We start from the raw sequence: 24632 nt of genomic DNA, 5'->3' as shown, positions 1-24632 counted from the left end.
AGGAAAGGAATATTCAGAAGCAAACAGTATCACTACAGCATCAGTTAGAACAGCTAGTCTTAAAATCCCCGATATCTTTCTTTTTCCCACATGTCCCTCTTGGTCCCATCTTCGTTCTTACTTACCGTTAATGTTACTTAACATTTAAGTAATACAAACTGGTAGATGTAGTCAGGATACAGGCTGGATCGCTCTAATGGAGTAAATGTAACATTTGTCAGACTAAGCTTGAATGCAAGCACAACTCTTCACAATTACTAGATGATTAAATGCTGCAGTTACAGTACAGGCATCCAGAATACTGTTTCTCTTATACCCTTTTTTGCAAACAAACATAAAAAACATCAAATATTGTTTCCTGAAGTTGAAGGAGTCCATCTCAGGGCTACGTAATTAAATTGCAAGAAAGGTGGAAATATCAACAAGTATTCTCATACTTGCTTCAAACAGCAGTGGGACTGAACTGCAGTTCAGTTTCTAGGAGCTTGTGTTTTTTGTACCAAGGTTATTGCTCCTGTTGGGAAAAATCAGGTACACAGCTATACTGTCTGTAAATCCAAAACTGTAGAAGTACTTTTTTCAAGCCATTTGTATGCAAATACTGCTAAGCACCTCTGAAAATTTTACCTACAGAGAAGAGTTTCTCACAGCAGCCTGCTCCAACAGTAAAACAATTCCAAGAACAAGTGTAAAAATTAATCAGACCAAAATACATGGATTACTAACATACCCACCCACACACAAACAAGCTACAGAGAAAATAAAAACATCTGGAGCTTGGAAAGCTGCCAGGGAAGAAAAAAAAAAAATAAAAGAGGGGAAAAAGAAACTGACTTCAGGGAAGAGAAAGTATAAGGTCAGAACACCTCTTTGCCTCCCAACCTTATAGGACTAGGTTAGAGTAATGCTGTCAACCATCTAATCCTGCCAATTCTATAAATCCTTATGGAAACTACTTTAAGAGGCTATTGGCAAAACCACATTGACTTCCTGGTGTACCACACAGTTCCAAATAATAATATATAAGTTCTGAAGAAATTGAAGCTGCTTTAAAGAATTATGATATTGCAGCTCCAAAGAAGTTATATGTTTGAAAATATAACTTCCAGATAGTACGTTTGGTCCTTGTTTCAGTCTCTGATTTGGTTCTCTTCCTCCTCATGGCTTGGAGACTCAGGAAGGAGAAAAAAAAAAAAAAAAAAAAGTGTTTGGTTTCCTTTTTTAGCATAAAATTGTAGCTTTTTTTTTTTCAATTTAAACAGCTGCATATTTTAAACATAAATACTCTACTGAGGTTTTCTTAAGAACACAAAAGACAAACCTGAGAAAAAAGAGGACATAATTGAGTCTCATTAGTATATCACTTTATACTACCTACACTGAACTCTATCAGTGATGCAGTATTAAGTATATTTAAACAAGAATATTTCTGTTTATGTTTTTGTTTAAACATCAGCAATTACAATGCATATTAAAGAAATGCAATACATTTTGTTTTCCAACTCTTAAATTTTCACCAGTTCTAACAATATATAATTACAATTAAACTACTGCCTTTTCAGAAGATTACTTTTTACTAATAACTTGTTGCAATATAAAGTACTAGTCTCTAAAAGCTAGTAAAAACCTTAACACTTTAGTTTCACATTACCATACGTACACTACATGACTGCCACACGCATTTAAAACCCTCTCACTTTTGCATAGTTCCCAAAACATTCACACGCTGGTTTCCACAAAACATCCAACAGCTGACAGCCCCAAAGAACAACACTTATTTCCTCATTTCCTCTCTGTTTCCCTCTCCCCCCAGTAATCCCCCTCTCAAAGCCTGGCACCAAAATATATCCAGCAAACTGATCACCACAGGACAGCCAACACCACACTTGCCCCCATGACAAACATACGGGATCCATTCTCCTGACTGCAATGAGCACAGCGCCCTTCCCATTCGGATGAGAAGATCACCAGTTCCCTGTGACTGGGAATAGGAAGGAGCCTCTGTCGCTGCCGGGGAGTCTCACATCACTTCCAGGCCAAACACCCAGGGCAGCTGCCTCACTGGGAGCTCCCCCACCTCCTCTGAAGCCAGAAGAACAGGTTGAGGTGTGACATTATTTGTAATCATGCCCTGGGCATCCAGGACAGCCCAGAGTGCTGCTGCTGCTGCTGCTCTGTGCTGAATTCCCTTTGAAAAGTGAACCCTGCCAAGTCAGAGATTATTGACTGGTACAAGACCATCTCGGTGGATCTGTGTCTTTGTGGGGGAGATCGGCTGGGAGACGGAGAAAGACTTTGTTTCACTAGTTTTGCTTTCACCATTCTAAGAGTAATAACAGCAGCAATAATAAATAACAACGCATCATGATGCTATGTTTCTCTCCACAAAAATCTTCATTGCTGTTGACAGAAACAAAAGCTCAAAGAGACAACATTTTCACATGATGGAACCTATCTGAAAGTTTCTTTCACCAATTATATTCTCTTGTACTTCATCCTAAGGATAACAAGTCTAGTGGTCAGACCCAGAAATTGGAATAAGAAACTAATATTCCTGGCTCTCATTCCCAAGATGGACATAACAGTTTGGGTGCCACAATCTAAAACTTTTCCTAAGAAAAAATACATAGACAATAGTCTAGTAAGATTTCCAACAAAGAAGCTTAGCAACTGATTTGCAAATTCCTAACAAGTATATAATCCATAATAATTCACTGACCCATGAAGCAAGTTATCTTTTCAGGTACAGACAGAAATAACGCTGCTTTCCCTACGTCTGCATATAATCTCAGTGCCTCAGCAGATGTCACAACTTTCAGAAGTGGCTACTTAATCACTCGATTAATAGCATTCAGAGTACTTAGGAGAGCAGTGGAGGCAATAAGACCCTACAAGCAAAGGCAGGCACAGCGGTATCGGAGAGTGCAATGGTAAAGCAGGAGGGAAGGACAACATGGGTTGGTCGGTTCTTCAACCTGATGGGTACCAAGCAGCAGCCAGAGAGCTGGGGAAGCAGAAAGTACTGCAGTAACCGAACTGCTCTGGGACATGGGGAATATTCTCTTTTCCCTTACTGGAGCCAAGCAATGGCTGTAAAGGGCCCCTGCACATGCACAGGCACGGTCTTATGAAAGGTTTTAGGAAAGCACTGATACAAATGGATAGGGTATGTGGGGTGTGTAACAAGCACAAGGGTCTCAGCAAGGAATCACCCTGTGTTTCACTCACAACCCCCTGCAACCTCTGGCTGGTTGTGAAAACCAGCAGTTTGTAAAAACAAACAAAGAAAACATATAGAGAAGAAAATTAAATGACAAGCAACAGATAAGGATCTCCACCATGTACGTATGATTCAGAATGAACATCCCTGACATCCTACAATTAATTTGCACTAAAGATTGTATTCTACTTGTACAACAAGAAATCCAGGTTGCTGTTCTGACCTGAGGCAGCAGTACAGTTACACAAAACCCCTGTTGTTTCATTGGTTCTAAAACCCAAGTTATATACCACAATTTCAAAAATAACTACCACCACACTTCTTGCTAATTTTAAAGTTTACCTCCCTAATCCTACTAGCAATATTGGCAAGTCCTCTGGAGTATAGACAAGTCTGAATGTTGCCACATGCAGCACTTTCAGTTTACCAGTATAACGCCACCCAATCCCACATAGAATTGGGTTTGTAAATTAAAACTGGCAAGGATGGCTCTGCACCACAGTTTCCTGCTTTCTACATCGTCATCTGCTATCAGCAAAATCTAACTGTCTCAGATGCTGTCACACTTAGAAACACAGTTTTATACTGCAGAGCATGGCTAGACAAGGAGTTTGTTAAAACAAGATCAGAAAATAAAAATCAAAAGCATTCTGTCTGTCTCCTAACAGAGAGACAGGGTTTTTAAAAACCCTAAAATACTACAACATCATCCACATTTACTTCATTTTCTGGTTATAAAAGTAAAGATTTTAGATTTTAAGTTGAAGTTTTCAAGGTAGAAAGGTATCGAAGACCAACTTTATAGCATGGAAATGAACTACACTGCAATCACACTTGCTACCTCCTCTTTTTCAACTGCATAACTGAGGAGTAAAACAATCAACCAGGAATTCTCCACTCATACTTCTATTTCTCTACCTGAAAAATTGAAAGAAAGCAGTAAAGATGACAACCAGATACACATTTCTTATGATAAATTCAGCATTGCTATCTCTAAAAAAAGTAGATATCTACAAAGGCTGACAATTAGACCTTTAAGAGACCAAAGAATTTTCTCGTATTTAGACAAACTTCTCCCACAAAATCTTCCAAGCGACCTTAGCTGCAGACTAATAGGCAGTGAAAACGAAAAGAGAAAAGAAATTTCAAATACCTTTTCTGTTACACCTTGCATATTGAATTGCAGAGCATAAGAAGAGTATGAATCTGTGGGGTTTTGTGTCTCTATGTATGAAAATTTATAAAATTCAGAGCAGTTGCTTTGCAGATTCAAGAACAGGAAGTACCTCTGATACAACTTCTTCACAGTGAAAGTCCCCTGAAAAAAATAACTGCACATGTACTGCATACGTATCACCGCTACCTCCCCTTTCCTCTTTCTCACATCTGTCTTCAGACAATTCCTCTTCAATGGTCTCCTAATTTGCATTTATTCCATGAAATTTAAAAGCACTTTTGCTACAGGCAACTCCAAATGTCTTTTCCACATCACAACCCTTGAAAAATATTTTTTCAATGTTCTTAAGTAACACTTTATATTAATGTCTTTTCCTAAACATTCTAATATATTGCATTTCCCTAATTTTTTAATTTCTGATTTGTACATCTTTCCTTCCAAACTCTTTTCTCTTCAAACTGCACTTTCAGAATCTATGCACACATGCTAGCCAAGACCACTCAAGCCTCTTTATTGCGATAATTCAGTGGTTTCAATTCAGCCCAAACATTCAATTTTTGCAAAACCCAACAGTTTCTTTGGAATGTTGTCATGAATTTATTCAAAAGCAAATCAAATCACAGGAAGGAGAAGCTATTTTCCATAAGAAATTATTTCCTCCACTTGAAGGCAGAATGCAAAGTACCTCAAGAATTTCACTAGTGATTTTAAGCTCTGAATAACTTTCTCAAGTAACTACTCTTACAATCAATTCTGATAAGCAATGGGAATTTGGAGTTGCATTTGGCTCCTCCACTCTTCTGTAGCATCCCTTTTTGCCTGCCTCTCAATTACCTTGCTGACACAACAGAATAACAGTGGGGCATGAATTGATCACTGGTGAGCTCAACTCTGCATGCACGTGTTAAAAAATTTTCGATAACTGAAAGAGAAAGTTTACAATTACTTATAATCTTAGTGGACAGAATTATTATGCTCAACAAACATTCTAATGGGACTGCTGTTATGTTTGACTATAGCTCTCCAGATACAAGGTGATTTACAGAAGAAAAAGTAAAGAAAAATAAAATTTTTCACTCAAGATATTCACATACTAACTTTACTTTTAGGAAGTTTGTATTTTCCACTGCACGTTACCTAATTTAGAGAGGGAATGCTCAACTATAAAAAACACATTTGACTGCATTCAAACTGAGAATGAGGAAGAATTTAATGTGGTATTTAGTTCTTTAGAAAACAGCCCTGGATGCTGATTTAAAAAAAAAAAAAACAAAGCAGGGGTGAGGGTGCAAAAAAGAAGGTAGTGATATTTTACGAGAACACAAAATCGAACACATTTATTGTTTTAGAACTTTCTACTGAGAAAAAGCTATTTCTTTTTCAACTATGTGACAGGATGCCATGGTTTGAAGTCATTTTGGAAAGAGGAAGCCTTATACATTAGGCACTAAGGGGAAGAGCTTGCAAGACTTCATACTTAAATTATGATATTTTTCATAACAGAAATTCATAGGCCACATTTATTTAGGACACTAAATCCAACACCTCCTAAAATCAGCAGCAAATTTCAAATATCAGCCAGGAGAAAGCTTAGAGGAAGTCTGCTTTTGTCCCACTTCACAGTTCATCAGAGTTCACACACAAAAATATTATTAATACACAAGTCCCAAAATAGTTCCTTCCCCCTACCCCAAAGTGTGGATTTTCAGAGGTTAATAAGAAATAGGGTATTCATTTTCCTTCTTCACTCCCTTTCATCTCATTGAGGCTGTTAATTCCTCCTAATCATTGCCACCTGACAGACAGAACTGTTCTTTTTTTTCTTGGCAATGTCAAGAACAAGGCTTAGGATGCAAGTACATTTGACCCCACAGGAACACCTGAGGCTTCCATGTGCCTCCCCACTATGGGCTCAGTAAGTCTACCACCAAACCATCTCCCCAAATTACCTCAACACATGCAGTGCTGTTGAAGCAAAATGAAACAACTTCATTATGTGCGTATGTCTAAACACACAACAGGCTCACGCAGTTATAAGAAGAAAAGAAGGGGGGAAGAAAAGATTCTTATACACTTGGAAATTCCCAGATATCCTCTAAAGCTGTAGTAACAGATTAACATAAAACCTATTTATGTAATTTATTGTAGTGCTTGCTCTCTTTTCCATAGTGGAGAGCCAAGTTTATTGAGTTTTATAGAAACTAGCAGCCCAGGTTTCAATGAGAAATCAAGGAGGCCCAGAGGTACTAACAGCTAGTCTCACATGTGCAGACATATATGTGCACGCACAGACGCCTAGTAAAAAGAGATATGTATTTCTAAAACCTTGAATGGCTTTCCTAAAACCAATATTACTGCAAGCTATTTGGTACATTACATGATATATGAAGTAATGATTTTTTTTTTTTAAGTTTTTATAGGCAACTGTCTGGAAAAATACACTTTAATTATTCTCAACTAGTTTAGCCAGGAATAACTATGCAAAAAAAAGCTTCTATAAAACCTAAGAAAGCACTCTAGAGAAGAAGTAGCAGTTACACAGGAGAGAAAATATTACAAATGCCATGACATATCAGTTGTTCTAGAATAATCACTTTGTTCCCAGACCACACAGTCAAAACAGAATCACTGAACAGCAGAGAAACATAGAGGTAACTTATTTTCAGTATATCAAAACTGCATTGTCTTTGCCAGGAAAGCAATTTTTTCTTTGTAACATAGCCTCAATAGAACATTGTAGTGCAATATATTATGGGTTTGGATATAAGAAATATTATGATATAAAGGCTGATATTTAGTATGAACAGCACAGTACACAAAACGTATACACACAACACGAGAACAGTTCCACTTTGTACTCACTCTTACAAAGTTGTCAGGGAACAAACCTCTTCTGCCTTTGAGCTGTCCTTCCCACCAGCCTCCATCATCTTTCTTTATATTGGTGATTATGTCACCGACAGTGATCGTCAGCTCATCATCATGTTGAGCTTTGTAGTCAAACTCCACTATCGCCTCCACTGAAAGAGAAACACAGGTATGCATAATTATTGGCATTTAAGTTTTCATGCCTTTGAGAGGAATAAGAAAACACCAATCCAATTATATATTCTCAGTTAAAGTAATACATTCGGTTTAACCAATAGAGCACATAAAATAGGCAATATGTAATGGTAATATTTTGTGGGTAACTGGGGTAACTGCTACAGAGAGGACAAAGGGGAAAAAAAAAAAAACAACTAAAAAAACGCAGGAATGTCCATCATGGTTAAGGCAACAAATGGCATGCATTCTTCTTTACTGTTTAAAGGAAATTACTTTATGGTATTTCAGCGGTATCTACTCTGGCAGCATTACAACGTTTATTTTTATTTCTTGGACAATATTTTAGCTTTTGTTCATGAGACTTCTAAAGCATTTTATTTCTGGAAAGGTTCTCAAATTCATTAGCAAAGTAAGTGCATTGGCTTGGGATGCTTAATGCATCACTATTAACCTAAAGAGTATTTAGCAAGAATTTTTTGCATCATGCTGAGTTTCACTGTTGTTTATACAGAAATGCAAAGCTTTGCTGCATGAACATGCTCTCACAGGATTTCACCAAAGGGAGAAAAATTTACTTTCACTTGTGATTATGCATCAGAGGATCTGAAGATTAAATGCTCCTACTGCTCTGAATGTCTGTTATCAGACAGAGATGTGTTATAAGCTTGATGCATTACATGGTATATCTTTGTCTTTTCCTGGGAGGACTCTCCGTCCCTCAAAACAACAAAGTTCCTTAGAGAATTAAAGAAGTCATAAAGACAGAAAAAATCCTTTGGAGAACCAAAAATAATAGACATGGAGTATTCAAATACGGAAGCCACAGTTGTATTTAGTGGTCTATCAAATATCTACTAGGAGGAGTCCAATTGGCAAGGTCAAGGGTCGCCATATTTATAAAGCCTTAGTCCTGTTTTCTTCAGCGGAAAACCATGCCCCAGGAGGTTCCACCAAACATTTAGCACTTCAACTATCGAAACAGCAGAATGAGAACTAGTAATAGGCATCTGCTTTCCGCACAAATGACTGTGCTGTGTAAACCTTGCAAGATGTGGCCAGCAAACAGGCAATACAGCTCACAGAGCAAAGCTAACCATTACATCACAGACAGTAAAAAGGTTCTGCCTAAATAACAGCAGCACTGAAGACTAAATTGAATTAAGTTGACAGGAAAGCAGAGTTATTCCTTTCCACCCCCAAAATGTCACACTGACACAATGCTGAACATCTTCCTCCCTCCCCCAGAGCCTGCAAGTCATCGCTAAAAGAACGCTCTGACTTTCGGATACATCCCAGGCACAAGACTATGGTTGATAATATTCATCTACTGCTTCTCCGTGAAGCCCCAAAACATTATAAAACCAGTTGAGAAGAGGCCTGCTAAACTACATAATGAACAGCAAAAGAGAAAGTGTGGCACCACACAGTACAAGCTGACATGCAAACAGAACTTGAAAAAATTCATCACTGAAACTTAAATGAAAAATCAGAATCATTCAAGCTCAGGGCTTTGTCCACGTGGATCTTGAAAACTTCCAAGGTCAGGGGTAGGGCATGCAAGGCAACCTGCTCCACTGCTTGACTGCAAGAAAAGTTTTCTCTCTACCGTCCATTGGAACCTTTCTTTTTCCAATTTATGTCCATTGGTCTTGTCTCACTATGCACTACTGTGACTCCACCTTCTTGATAACCTCCCTGTAGGTACTGTAATACTGTTATTAGGACCTCCCATTTTCTCCAAGCTGGACAATCAGAGTTCCTCTAGCCTCAGGTCCCTCTACTCTAGCATGTTAACTGTTCCACCTATTTCATATCAACCACAGACAGTGCACAGAGAGTGCACTCCACTGCCTTCTCCAGTAATTGACAAAGATGTTAAACAGAACAGGCCCCAGGACAGCCATTGGCGGTCCTCCATATATCATCAGCTTGCAAGTAGTATACAACCACTACTCAAATCACACAACATTTGAGGTTGGAAGTCACCTCTGTAGACCACCTAGTCCAAACCTCCTTATTCAAAGCAGAGACAGCTAAAGCGCAGGTTCATCAAGGCCTTATGCAGCCAGGTTTTGAATATCTCTAAGGATGGAAATTCCAATGTTCAATCACTCTTAAAATTAAAAAGGTTTTCCTATGCTTAAATGGATTTTTCTGTATTTCAGTTTGTGCCCACTGCCTCTAATCCTTTCATTGTCGACTGTCAAGAAGACTCTGGCTCCACTTTCGTTACTTTACCACATCACACATTCATTGATAACATCATCCTGAGTCTTCTCTTCTCCAGGCTAAACAGTCCAATCTCCCTCATGATTGAGGGACTGGAGCATCTGAGGAGAGCCTCTTTACAGCCCTTCACCAGACTGACTTCAGTATCCCCATCTCTCATACAGGAGAACCCAGAACTGGACACCACACTCCAGATGTGCCTCACCAGAACGGAGAAGAGGAGAAGGATCACCACTCTCCACGTGTGCCTCACCAGAACGGAGAAGAGAAGGATCACCACTCTCCAGGTGTGCCTTAGCAGAATGGAGAAGACGAGAAGGATCACCTCCCTCCTGCCAGTCTTCTGCCTAACACAGCCCAGGAAGCTAGAAGCTGCCTTTGTCACAAGCACATGTAGCTGCCTTGTGGTCTACTTGATGTCTACCAGGATCCCTGGGGTCCTTCTCCCCAAAACTCCTTTCAAGCTACTCAGCCTGAGGTTATTCTTCTCCAGGTGCAGGACTTAGCATTTCCCTTTGTTCATGAGGATCCTGTCAGCCCATTTCGCCAGCCTGTTGAGGCCTCTCTGAATGGCAGCGCAAGCCTCTGGTGAGTCAAACACTCTTCCCAGCCCAGACTTGCCAAGAGTGCACTCTGCCCTATCATCCAGGTCATTAGTGAAGATGCTGAGCAGCACCAGCCCTGTCAGCAGTTATCCACCCCTGCAGCACACTGCCAGTGACCAGCTTTCAGTCCACTTCACTGTCCCTTTATCTATTCTCCACTTCATCAGTTTAACAATAAGGAAGATGCTGGAGACAGTGGCAAAAGCTTTGCAGAAGTCAATGTAAACAACATCCACTGCCCTCCCCTCCTCCACCAAGTCAGTGATCTCATCATAGAAGGCTAACAGATTGCTCAGACATGACTTCTTCATAAATCCATGCTGATGACTCCCAGCCAGCTTCTTGTCTTTCATATGTTTGTAAATAGCTTCCAGGATTATTTGCTCCATCACCTCCAAAGGGGTCAACATGAAGCTGACCAGCCTGTCATTCTCAGCAAAAAGGAGGCTTCTTACTCTTCTTGATGACAGGAGTTACATTTGCATTCTTCCAATTTTAAGGAACCTCTCCCAATCAGGATGACCTTTCAAAGACTATCAAGAGTGGTCTCCCGATATTGGTTGTCTCCCTCAGCACATACCTCATCAGGGCCACGGCTTTGCACATGTCCAGTTTCTTTAAATATTCTCTAACCTGATTGACCTCCACTCAGGGTAGGTCTGCTTTGCTCTGCACTTTCCCACTGGTTTCAGGGTCCTGGGATTACTATTAAAGAGAGGTGAGTAAGGCATTAAGTACATCTGTGACAAGGCCCTCATTCCTATTCAGCAGCAGGCCTACACTTTTCCCAGTCTTCCTCTTGCTGCTCATGTGCCCCTAGAGGCCTTTCTTGTTGTTTTACACATCTTTTCTGGTTTCATCTAGGACAGAGTTAATTTTCTTCATAGCAGCCCACATGGTGCTGTTTTGGATTTGCGACCAAAACAGTGTTGATAACACAGGGATGTTTTGGCTATTGCTGAAGGGTGCTTACACAGTCTCAAGGCCTTTTCTGTTTCTCACGCTGCCCCAACAGTGAGCAGGCTGAGGGGGCACAAGAAGCTGGGGGGGAACACAGGCAGGACAGCTGACCCCAATTGACCAAAGGGATATTCCATACTATATGATGTTGTGCTCATCAATAAAAGCTATGGGGACGAAGGAGGAACGATGGTATATTTGGAGTTACGGCATTTGTCTTCCCAAGTCATCGTTACATTTGATGAAGCCCTGCTTTCCAGAAGATGGCTAAACACGTGCCTGCCGATGGAGAATAGTGAATGAATTCCTTATTTTAGCTTGCACATGCACCATTTGCTTTACCTATTAAACTGCCTTTATGTCAACCCACAGGTTTTCTCACTTCTATTCTTTCATTTCACTTCCCCATCCCACTGGGGATGAGTGAGCAAGCAGCTGCATGGGGCTGAGATGCCCACTGAGGTTAACCCACAACAACATCTCTCACCACATTCAACTCCAGGTGGGTCTTGGCTTTCCTAACCTCATCCGTGCACACATAGACATTCTCTCTGCCTTCATCCCAGGTCACTTCTCCCTGCTTTCACCTCCTGTACTCTTTATGTTTTATTTTTGTCAGGAGCTCCTTGTTCATCCATGAAGGCATCTTACCACATCTGCTTGTTTTCCTGCTTGTCAGGATGGACCACTATTGAGCTTGGAGGAGGTGATCGCTAAAAACCAACCAGCTCACCTGGATCCCTCTTTTATCCACAACTGTCTCCAGTGGGATTCTTTCAAGCAGACCCCTGAACAGGCCAAAGTCTTCCTTCTTCGAGTCCAAGGTTGCAATCCTGCTTTCTGCTTCAAACCTCTCCTCCTAGATTCTGAACTTTACCATCCCATGGTCAGCTCAGCCAAGGCTGCCCTCAGCCTTAAGATCCCTAAACAGTTCTTCCTCATTTGCAAGTATGAGATCCAGCAGTCAATACACTCCAGAAACCTCCTGGATTGCTCATACCCAGGGCATAAGCAAACTGCCTTATCCCTCCAGTAGATATCAAGGTGGCTGAAATTCCCCATAAGAGCTAGGTTCTGCCAATGTGAGCTTTATTCCAACTATCTGAAGAAGATCCCATCAACTGCTTCTTCCAGGTTAGGTGGTTTGTAGAGACACCCACCACCACATCATCCTCATTGGTCTGTCCTCTAACCCTTACCCACAAACTCTCAGGTGGTTCATCATCTGTCCCGCAGCAGAACTCCATGTTTTTCAGCTGCTCTGCTGCTTAAAGAGTAACTTCCCCTTCTTTGCCTGTCCCTCCCAAAGAATCTGCATCTATTGCAGCACTCCAGCATGTGAGCCATCCCATTGTATCTTCACGATCCCAACAAAATCGTAATTCTGCAACTGCATGCAAACATGTAATTCCTCTTCTTTGCACACCATGCTGTATACATGACAGCACAGACATTTCAGAGAGGCAACCAGCAATGCTGATTTCCCAGGAAGAGTACAGGAGTTTTCCCTGTAATTCTGAAAGGCATTTCCTTGTTTATATGGATATGTTTAAGAAGGGCCCCCTTCAGACCGGTTTTGTTGATTTCAAGGTCCCTAATGTTTGCATCACCCCACACGTTTTGTTTGCCAACCTGGTCCACCACTTCCTCACTAGACTGTTGGTCATCCTCTCCTTCCCCCATCATTACTGCTTTAAAGCCACCTGGTTGGCCAGCCTGTTAGCAAAGATGCTTTTGCCCCACTTAGTCAGGTGGATCCCATCTTTTCCAAGCAATCCTCAAACAGAGTCCCATGATCATAAAACTAAACTCTGCTGCTGTTGACACCAATTATACAACCAATTGTTACCTATAGGATTTATCCACTTGCCTCTCACTGAAAAGATCAAGGAGAAAACCACCCAGGCTCCCATGCCGTGGACCATCACCCTAGAGCCATATAGTAACATCTGATACTTTCCAGATCACTCCTGGCAATATCATTGACGCCTACATGGAAGAGCAGCAGGAGGTAGTAGTCTGAGGGCCAGACAAGCCTTGGCAGTCTTTCCACAATGTTCCAGATCCAAGTCCCTAGCAAGCAACAAGCCTCCCTAGATGACAGGTCAGGTCAGCAGATGGGAGTCTCCATCCCCCACAGCAGGAAATTTCTCTGCTATTATCACTTGCCACTTTCTCCTGGTGCTCCTGCATGGTTCAGGTTTAGCCAGCTTGGGTACTTCACTGGATGAAGCACCAAGACCCTTATCAACTACAAGAGCACTGGATCTGTTGTATGACTGCAGATCTTGAGGTGGAGCAGGAGCTTTCCTCCTGGTGTCAGAAGTTACAAACTTCAGGCTTCCAGAATTGCCATTCTGGGAGTCTCCAATCCCACTCCAAAAGACACAGACTCTGCCTGCCCTCCATTCAGGAAAGTTGGGGGTTTGGGCTCTTGAAGCTTCAGGGGCTTCCAAGATCTGGAAAGCCCAAACCTTTGAGCTCAACCATCCAACCAATTTTTAAACTCACCTAGTTTCCCTGCAGCATACCACCACAACTACTGAGCCATTCTACCACCTTTGGCAGAGTTTCTGGACCACTTCTGTACCAACCACTACACAAACTAGAGCATCTGTTGAACTATCCATTCCAGTTCAGAGAAAATAAATTTTAAAATGTTAAAAAAAAAGAAGATAAATATTTCTAATATATGAACTAAAGTAATGAAAAATAGCATCAATATTATCCACAAATGTATACTTTATGATAGAGCAACCAATAAAGTTGGTTTAGAAGTTATATTTACACAATAGCTCTCCAAAGACTATCAAAAGATCTAGACTAATCAAAAGATTCAGGCAGCAGCACCAAGGTTCACACAGTACTTTAAGTCTTGCAGCAATGAAAATGTTTATCTCCACAGAACCACATCAGCACTCAAGCTCAAAAAAGTCAAAATTCAGACTATTTAGCAGGCTATTTCAAATTTGGTTGAGCCCTAGGAAAGACGTTTTGAGAGCAAGGCTCCATATGCTTCATATTTAAACAGCCTACTAGGATGCACTTGCTCACAGGACTCACGGCTTATACACTGCTTTTCATATGTGCCAAGCCATTTCTCCTCTCTACTTAGGAAGCTTTTAAATCCTGTTCTCATTTTGCTGTGGATGCAATTACACACTGCTTTGCTCCAACTTGTCCCTAAGCAACCAGGAGATAGTTAGAGAGCTGTAAGGCGGAGATGACAACAGAGCAGGGATTCGGGCTGGCTCCAGCTACTGATTCATCAAACGCTCCTCAACATTCAGACTGCAGCAAGACATACTGAAGTTTTAGAAGAGTTCTGGTACCTGTTGTTGTGCTTGCAGTTTTCCTGTGAGAAGGCTGTAAAACTGACAAGATTCTTGACAGTTTAATTTTCTTATTAGTTATGTTCTCTCTCTTATGAGGAGAGAACCAAAAGGTAAGACAGGGCTGTTGATTTGACTCTACAGCTGCTTGGGTAGGCTGGCAGCACTGGAGTTATCTTTCTGAAGTTTGTCTGCCTTGAACTAATTCGTATACTGACAGCTGCAGCTGTTCAACCACTTTTGCTTTACTGGAAGTTTAATTAAACAAACAAAAAACCCCTTTACTGTGCAGGCTCTTCTCTGTCTATAAAAGTTTCTACTTATTAAAAAACATATAAATATTTTTAAAAGCTGTCTCCTCTCAGAGAATTTGATTACTGTAACATAAGTGTGTGTAAGCTGTCAGAGACATACGAGTCACCAAAAATGGACCACACAATCAAGATGTTTATGAACTCTTCAAAGGAAACCAAGAGCACAGTTTGGAAACAGGAGTAAGAGCACACCTAACAAACGTGCAGATTGTGACAAACTATGGGGAAGGTACTTCTGAGATGACTCAAAGTTCTCATTTATCACACTACTGAAGCTTGCAGAGCATATGACAGCCTAAAAGTGCTTTATAATTTATACATCTTCGTAGTTGCAGTTTTTAAATCAAGCTCATTTTCTACAGCATGCTAAACCACACCACATTCTCAAACTCTGTTTTGAAAAATTCATTCTGCTGGTCAAACTTAATCTTTTTTGTTTCTTTTTGAGGTGAAATTTTGTCTTCATGGAAGCTGGATTGATATCGGAGACAACACTGATCCTGATATGCTAAGAAACAAGCAGATCTGAGTTTTGCTCCATATCTGCAGGTACAACATGCCTCATTCCTGAAGTGCTGTGCTAGATTTCTCCTCAGGAACTGGACTAAAACAGCGTCCTAGTTTGCACAATGATTCACAATGTGAGAAAACACTCCATGGACAGTGAGCTCAAACTAATTTTATTTGTTAAGCAACAAAGCTACTCTTAGGCCCAGCTCTGCCAAGGTAAACAGCTTGTTACATTAACAGCCAAAACCCAAATCCCTTTTAAGCCAAAAGCAAAATAAAATGGCAAAATTGGGGCAGACAGATCTGGCTTCTCTTTTTGGTGCATTTTTCTTTGAAATATTGTACCTCATGATGCCTGAAAGCTAAACCGGCCCCAGCTTGCAAACTCTATCTATTAGACTCTTTCTGTTGGAAAAAGGCATTTTTCACGTTAGGAATGAAATCCAATATAAAAAGCTATTCAAGTTATTTGATCTAAAAGGGGAATGTTCATTCCCATGCCAACACAATCAGCTATTCCTAGCCTTATATTACCATCAATCCAAATTGTAACATAAAAACTCATGAAACAGAATCAAAGCTAGTTATTACCAACCCTGCTGGAGACTGGCACAGTACAACTCATTACTGGAATGTCAGGGACAAAGATTTTTTTAATTTAATGCTTAGTGGCTTGGGTTTAAAATACAAAATTTAAAATGTTAATGCTATGAACTAGGAATTGAAATGTAACCTCTCAGCTATATTTAAGATACACATATCTGGATAAAAACTTCTTGATTAAAAGATTAAAACTACTCCTACCTTTCATTCCCCAAATTAGTCTTACATACACTCATTAAATTTTTTTTTTGATAAATACAAACATTTTGCCTATTGATTAGTTTGTTTCCTTGCCACATTTTAAATTACAACTAAAACCTGATCTCTTCAAACTGACCTAGTCAGAATAAGCATTTCTTTAATAATGCCACCAATATTTGAAGACAGAAGTGTCTCAGTTTATGCTATTTTCAATTGCTGTACAGTGTCTTTCCAAGCAAGAAATGAATCAAGAAAAGAAACAGAGATTTGCTACTGTGCAACAAAAACTACATTATTAAAACAGCTTCGGTGACATCTGAAGTGTGTAGGCACAATGGAAATGTTATTAACATCTTTGGCACTATTCCACCCAAGTAAGAGCATCCATATGACAACATCACCTTCTGCAGCAGTATGGTTTCATGTCCAAATGCAGACCTTAAAACCAGAGTATTCAGTTAGACATGGCAGCCAAAGAGTTAAGAGCTTCTCTGCTCTAAGTTTTATGTTTTCACTTTTGTTAGTCACTCAGCTTCATGTGAATGATAAATACTCATGTTGCCTTGGCTTACCCAAAAAACTAGAACTGAAACTAGACAAACTACCTTCAAATATTCTACACCAAATCTTTAAAGTTCAAATAACATTTCCTCAGAAGAGAGTGCAACGGAGCTTTTCTCTTTTGCCTAAAGATAACTGTCCAGAAGTTACAAAGACTAACAGCATGAACAGGCATCACACAACAATCCTACTCTTACGTCACACCCTGCATAAGCCTCTACAGGAAGGTCTCAGTGACTGCAGTACATGGCTTCATGTTCTCTACCACCTACAGTAAACTGATTTATTATCAAAACCTATAAATCAAGAAGTTGGAATGTGTTACCTTTCTATTATGCCACATTACTCTTATAAAGCAGTTACAAAGATTCATTTGGTAGCAAATACTTAATAGTTTATCAACATTTTCATTATAAGTACACGGTATAATAGGCTACCAATCCGGCCATCAAATTCCATCTCCCTCAAAACTTGCTAGACAACATCTTACTTCAGATGTGCTATTCTGTTTGAGAGACCTAGATACAAACTCGTGACCATAGTACACTTTTAGTGCTTATGGGCATACTTTAAAAAAAAAATTAATCAGCATTTTTGCTATATAACAGGTTGCAAGAACTCTTAGTAAAACATTAGAAGCCACTAGGAGGGAAAAAAACAGTACCTTTTATCAGACTAAATGACAAAGCATGACTTACATTCTGAACTCAAATTAAAAATACAAAAGCAAAAACCAAATTACATTTCATTCAATAATGCTGGTTTCCTAACCTAGACCTGGAGGGCCAGAAGGCCTAAAGACCAAATATGACCTATAAGGCTGTTGTTTTCTGGACTCTAGGAACACTGAGCAGCTGGCAAGCCAATCACATATGGGATGCTGTGGTACAAATATGTTTGAGGGAAGAGGAGAAAGACAGATTCATATAAGGTTTGGCAGGATTTACTACAGATGGTACAGCACTGATGAAAGAGAAATGCAGTGGTGTAACCACTGAATGCCCATCTGTGACTCCAAAAGACCATCCTATTCAAAACCATCACAGCTATTGCAGGCATCATGCTATGACTTCTCTGTGATTATTATAACTAAATGCTTGTTAGCATCTGGGAAGGAAGAAGAGTTCAGATGGGGCTCTTCTACCGGAGAACAAAATAATCTGTAGTTTCTAAAGACTCAACTCTCTCAATGTCATTACACTTTGTAATTCTAGATGAAGGAGCCATTGAATAGCCCTTCAAGGCATCACCCTACCTAAGGCATCTGCCCATTGCCACGTGCTACCTATGAAATGTGCAGAAAAATCAATTTAATAACAACAACAATATACCAATGACTTTACAGGCTAAATGTAAGTAGATTGCAAATGGGATTTTTAAGAAAGCATGAGCTCTTAGTTTTATAGCAGATCTGTGGCAGAAAATATTGTATCTGCTTGATTGCAAGCAATTATCGAAGAACTGTAATTTTCATGAAAAATAAATTCCAAATTTTGTTCATTTTTTAACATTTTTTCTTTTGCAACACTTACTATAAGGAATAATAGTCTGCTAAAAGTATCTGCAAGGATTCAGCTTCATGAAAAAGAAAAGCTCAAGGGGGAGGAAAAACCAGTATCAAAAGGAAGAATTGTACTATTTAGTCTTCAAGAGGTTAAATCCATGCTACATAATAAACAGCGACTCCTGTGCTAAAACAACAGCTTTCAGTTTACATTATATTTTTCTATTTCCCCTTCGAAAACAATGAGGGGGAGCTAAAGGTCATAGTCCTAGAATAGTATCTTCACTGAATCATTCTGTCAAAGAGCAGAGCAGTCACAGACGGGGCCACCTAAGTCATACTGCACATGGACCTTTTTATGTTATAGTCCCAGTCCCCTCCCACAGGCCACAAACGCTCTTCGCTCAGACTGCATGCTCATTGGAATATAGTAGGCAGCCACAGAGCACTTAGGACAGATGGGAAGCATTTGAGAAGATGACCTGTTCTGTGCAATTCTGTGCAGGCACAGAAGCAGAGGAGCTGTGCAGAGGACCCCAACCAAAACCTAATTTGGAGGATAGAGTGAATAACTTGGCCTAGGGCTGTCCTGATGTGACTTTTCTCTGGGCAGCAGCAGAGTCAAAGCCACTCCAGCTGACATAACGCCCAAGCTGTCCTCCAGGAAAAGAGGAGAGCTAGTTCTCTTTTTTTTCAAAGACGGATTGGCATGCTTGGTTCCAGCTTTTAAAAAACACGAACACCAAGTTATTCTAGTGGAATTTACCGAGCAGGACAAGAAATACTTTATATTCCAGCTGAGGCATTCAGTATGACCACAATTCATTGCAAAAATCTCACACTTACAGTTAGATAAAGAAAGAACAGTAAGTCAGTGCATTTTTATTTGTCTCTGTATATGGTGCATTTCCATATGAAATATGCATCACATCGCAATTCTGTGGTAAACAACTTCAGGCCGGTACATCTAATAAACATTATGAATTTGTTCAGCTTTTCTTAGGCCTATCACAGTAGTTGCCTCTCACTGAATTTATTATGTCACACTCATATCTCTGATACAAACTTCTTAAACAATATGCCAAAGCACATCTGATCATCAGAGATTTTCATGCACATGCAACTACCGAGTAAGCAAGGAAAGATTGTGGTAGTTCTAAATGGCAGCAGTTACATTCGTATTCCTAAAGGCTCCCTTATATACCGCTTTGGATCCAATAATATAAGTTAGATTTTATTGGGCCAAGTCTCCTTAACCCTTTTGAAAGAGTGAGATTGCATAGATAACCTTTGGCATCCATGTGGCTGGCAACTTGGGAAGCAGTTGTATCCCATGAATTAATTCGGCTTTGCTTGCAGGGCAACATGGTCCTTCTGCCTTGACCAAACTGCTAGAATCAGACTGTTGCTACTGAAAGAGATTAATTTTACTGTAATTCACTGGTTCTATCAACCAGAGGACCTCTCAAATACAACAGGTGCTCCCGGTATACAGCATTCACAAACAAACTTGCTTTTCAATCACGTTGTCATCAAGTTCATAGATGATGCACATTGCATTAACCTGTAACTGAAGTAATACAGTGCCTCTTAGAAACAAAATTATCTTGATAGTTGGTTCACTTGTTTTAACATCGTTCTTCCCCTCAGATACTAATGTACACAAGAAGCCATCCAGAAAAAACAGAAGACATTAGATTCCGAGGGAAACATTTAACATCATCATCTTAACATGAGTTCCTGCTTCCTCCAATATCCATAAAAATAATTCAAAGTTCTGAAAAGTATAAAGGATTATACCCATTGCTGGGATAAATAGGAAAGGAGAAGAGAACTGCAATTTAAGCTAAGCAAACAAAGACAAATAATTCCAATTTGACAAACTATATATTCATAAAAACTTGTTAGTAATGCTACTCCTGCAGCTTCTAAATCACATTCTCAGACAACTGAGAAGCTAGGAAGGATATTAGTTACTTCTTCAGAACAAAAAGGATAAAGATTACTTACAGATAAATATGACTAAATTCATGAGAATGACCGTGTCAATATAAGAAGGAAGCAGGGTAGAAAAGCTGATGCCATGAAAATAACTGCTGTTTAAGATTACTCAGAAGTACTAGTCCAGTATAATAGCCACATGATTCTAACCCCAAACTTGCCGTGGTAATATTTGTAGATGCTGATGGACACATATTGAGGTAGAAGGTCAAATAAAAAAAAAAAAAAAAAATATTGGAAAGCCAGGGAACAATTACCTTTTTGGTGATATGATGTAGCATAATTTAACTCCCAGGAACATGAGAAGAGGTTGTGGTCAACAATTTGTTCACAATCTTCATATTGTGTACTGCATAACATTTAATTTTTAAAACTTCAGAGCTTCTAGAACAGTAACATTCACCTAGTCTCATTAAAATCAGGCTAGAAACATGAGTGAAATTATGAATATGGTTTCAGCCGAGCTTGGAAGATTTCACGATACATGCCTAAGCTGTTACTATCACCACTCATCTTTGCCAAAAGTAGCAACCCTTTTGCACAGGAGGAGGATGGAGAGAATACGACACACTCCTCTGCATCTCAGCCACATTTGCTTGCAGTATTGATAAAGATGGGTTTGCATTGAGTAACAAGACTGCAAAGTAGTGCTCAGATACATCCTGTTGTGGTATTCCTGCTGTTGGAAGTGGCAATTTCTGCAAGAAGAGATTGCGGGCAGCAACAGCTTGATAGAGCCAAAATCCTTGGACTGTGTTACAGCCCTTTGCTATGTAATGCCAGCTGCAGATAAACATGGTGTCTTAAAATAATTTTAAAGTTACGTTGTTCTCCCTCAGTTTCATGGAATTCTATTATTTTTAAGACAGCAGTTGCAAAATATTTACCCAGCAGCAGCTCTTGTGATTGGACCTGTCAAATGTTAAGACTACAAACCAGTGCCAGGTTTTAACTGATGCATTATAAACTGTCACAGAAAGATGTGTTGTACAACAGTGAGAACCTGGACTTGATGTAGAAGAGAAATAAACTGCTTTTTTTTTTTTTTTCGTTCTAGCCTTTTTACATAAACCCAAGCACTTCAATCTGCAAAACTTTGCATTCAGAGGAAGGTCAGGCCCAGTATGGAACTCCTCGGCAGTTTCATAATTTATAAGCCAAATTAAAGGACACTTACTATCCACATACAACAGAATGTCAGGCATTATAGGAGCTATAAAAACTGTGTGCACGCTGGGGCTCATAGTTCTAAGTACAAGAGTTCAGACCACAGGTAATTTGCATTTCACCACTATGGTCCAATACAAGATTTACATGCCAGCATTAAACCACCTCAACTAACCTTTAGATCATACTGAGAAACAGCCAAAAACCATCTAAGGTGTTAAAAAAATCCTAACTTGCTCAATTATGTGAGCAACAAAGGAAGGTTGGGTAGGAGTGTTTGGAGAAAGGACACATTTGATTAAAATAACACCTTTACCACCCACAAATATCATATTTTTTCTTGATTAATAATGAAGTCTCATAAAACTGCTGCTCATAATTCTTAGCAACTTGTCTTTTTACATCAGGTTCCTTTATTCTCCTTCAACTGTGGCAAGAGCAATAGCACTGAAAAAACCCCTCTGTTTTAGAAACAGAAATTACTACATATAAAGATTCGCAAGTTCCAGACAACCCTTGGGCAAATAAAATTAACTATCATATCAGATAACATGGTTGACCCTGTGCACTAGAAAGCTTTCTTTTTTTCAATTTTAGAATTCAGGATGCAATTCCAGAGAAATAAGTTTTAGATGGTATCTTTAATGCCTCTGTTTTCTCAGCTAAAATCAGTTTCTGCAGATAATTTCTTCTGAATGTCATAATAAATGGAATTCACAAACCAGCATACTCTTTTTGCTCTTATGAACAAAAGCGTTCCCAAACCCACAGCCATTAGCTTCTCTGTTTTGCTTTCATGGTACTTTTCAAAATCCCATGTGTCAATTAGGTCTGGTCAAGGAGGCACTTATATTAACATTTTTTTCTTTTCATTTTCTCTTAGAGAAATTCCCTGGATTTTGAACAAGGCAAAGCCTTTCAGAAAGCAGAGGTAACACTATGAGTAGAAGACAGTTCTTCTAACAGGTATCTCTGGTAGCAGGTTAAAGAACTCAAGAAGTCTCCTCCACAGGAACAAACACACTTCCAAGAGATCTTCTTTAATGCTTATGACCAGAATAAACCTCTAAAAAGGAGATACTACACAGAAGTCCTCCTTAGAAGAACAACTCTGAAAGCAAAAACTCATGCAAGCCAAACAATTACATCTGAAAGCTTGTCACTGACTTTCATTGCAAGCAAGAACAGCTTGTGACCTGATGACAGCTTTGCTCCAATAGGGAATTTGAGCCACTGTGTGCTGGTTGAATGCAAATGCTCAGCAGAGCTGTGTGTGGAGCAAGAGTACAAACAATAGTTAGCATTTAGACAGAAAAGCCCATTGCTACATTGAGGATGAGAGAAGAAAGGGGAGGAAGCAGCAGGATGAAGCTCTATGGAATCCAAGTAAACATAAACAGAGGCAATGAACCCTATTGTTTTATAAAAAATTATTCTTTTGACAACCTCCTCCTCCCATCCACTCCCAGCTACCAACACTGGTACTGTCTGGAACAGTATAAAGCGTGTGGACAAGGAAGCGACAATAAGACAGATTCTACTCAAGACGAGTAAACCTCCTTGGATCTAGGCACAAAAACTTTCTATGACATTCAGGAGTCAGTGTGCAGGTTAAAACCATACAACAAAGAGAACTAGAGAGGGCAGAGACAACACTGTCACTGATTGTTATCTACCTTGACTATTTCTTCCAAGGCTAAGCAGAAAGTTCTACTGCTCCTTCATCTAAGGAAAAGGTTCTTGGGCTCATCCATTTGAAAAATCTTCTAATGACCCTCCCCGGTTTCCAATGATCCAAGCTCTTGGAACTAAGGAAATCGGAAGCCAAAACTAATCCTACATGACAGAGGGTCTAGAGAGACACAGAACATCTCTTGCATTTAAGATTTCTGCCTTGTAAGGCTGCATTTATATCAGCTCCTTGGTTTTGGTTCTTGAGAGAGACACCGACAGACTTGAACAGACAGGAACTGAAATTCTATTTAAAATAGTAATATCCTGCTTTTAAGTTCTCCAAATTAAAAAACATTGGAACTTCAGCATTTGGCTTTGCTGACTTCCACGACCTGTTTTCTCCACACACCAAAGGCACCAGTCTTCCTTTAGAAAATATCAAAAAGGTAGCTGGCAAAACACCATGTGCAACACACACCTCAGCATTTACTTTCCAGAGTATCAATCCAGATTCTGAAAAAACTCAGCAAACTAAAGCAATAGTCTCTAAAAGATAGCCAATCTCTCTCCTTCCTGACATGCTTTTTATGGGAAACCAGCTGAAGGTTTCTTGTTTCCCTAATTCTGAAGCAAAATTCATAAAGGATCACTCACAATTTTGCTGTATTCCACACCAAATTGTCTTTAGATTTCTGCAGATCTTTGCATCTTAATACAGGGAGTTTTGAGACTGTGTAAGTGAAGTACAGAAAGGACATGGACCTGTTGGAACGGGTCCAGCAGGGGGCCACGAAGATGATCAGAGGGCTGGAGCACCTCTCCTATGAAGACAGGCTGAGAGAGTTGGGGTTGTTCAGCCTGGAGAAGAGAAGGCCCTGGGGAGACCTTATAGTAGCCTTTCAGTACCTAAAGGGGACCTACAGGAGAGATGGGGAGGGACTCTTTATCAGGGATAAAACGTAGTGATAGGACGAGGGGTAACGGTTTTAAAGTGAAAGAGGGGAGATTTAGATTAGGAATTAGGAAGAAATTCTTTACTGTGAGGGTGGTGAGACACTGGAACAGGTTGCCCAGGGAAGTTGTGGATGCCCCAACCCTGGAAGTGCTCAAGACCAGGCTGGATGGGGCTTTGAGCAACCTGGTCTAGTGGGAGGTGTCCCTGCCCATGGCGGGGGGGTTGAAACTTGATGATCTTTAAGGACCCTTCCAACCCAAACCATTCTATGATTCTATGAAGTATATAGGAAAGTTTCCTAAAAAGAAAGGTAGTGTACTTGAAAGGCAGATGAAAGAGAAGGAAAGATGAATTTGAAGGAAATGTGTATGAAAAGAAGTGTTGACAGAGCACCAGGTATCCGAACAGAAAAATAAATAAATAAATGGGTGAAGAGCATCTTTCCTGAGAAACAGATGAGAAACAGTGATGTAGATTTATTAAAAATAATAATAATAACAAAAAAAAAAAAACAAACAAAAAAACCCCAAACCAACAGCAAAACACAACTTACAAGGGAAAAGAAGCATACATG

General features: G+C 39.8%; 1 protein-coding gene across 3 annotated transcripts in view; it reads right to left on the bottom strand.

Annotated features, from left to right (window-relative positions):
• Window positions 1–24632, bottom strand: part of SH3KBP1 (SH3 domain containing kinase binding protein 1) — a 231594-nt gene that overhangs the window by 198230 nt on the left and 8732 nt on the right. For 2 of the 3 annotated variants that reach the window (XM_074158585.1, XM_074158578.1), the window contains exon 1: window positions 4374–4523. In XM_074158585.1, coding sequence (XP_074014686.1) covers window positions 4374–4394 — 21 coding nt within the window. In that variant the 5' untranslated portion in view covers window positions 4395–4523. Of the gene's footprint in view, window positions 1–4373; window positions 4524–7259; window positions 7418–24632 lie in introns of those variants that run through there. The other variant, XM_074158570.1, reaches the window with a different exon arrangement.

The sequence above is a fragment of the Numenius arquata genome, chromosome 1 (genome assembly GCF_964106895.1).
Source record: "Numenius arquata chromosome 1, bNumArq3.hap1.1, whole genome shotgun sequence".
Classification (NCBI taxonomy): Eukaryota; Metazoa; Chordata; class Aves; order Charadriiformes; family Scolopacidae; genus Numenius; species Numenius arquata.
Note: the sequence above shows the minus strand (reverse complement) of the source record. Positions and strands in the feature narration are given on the sequence as shown.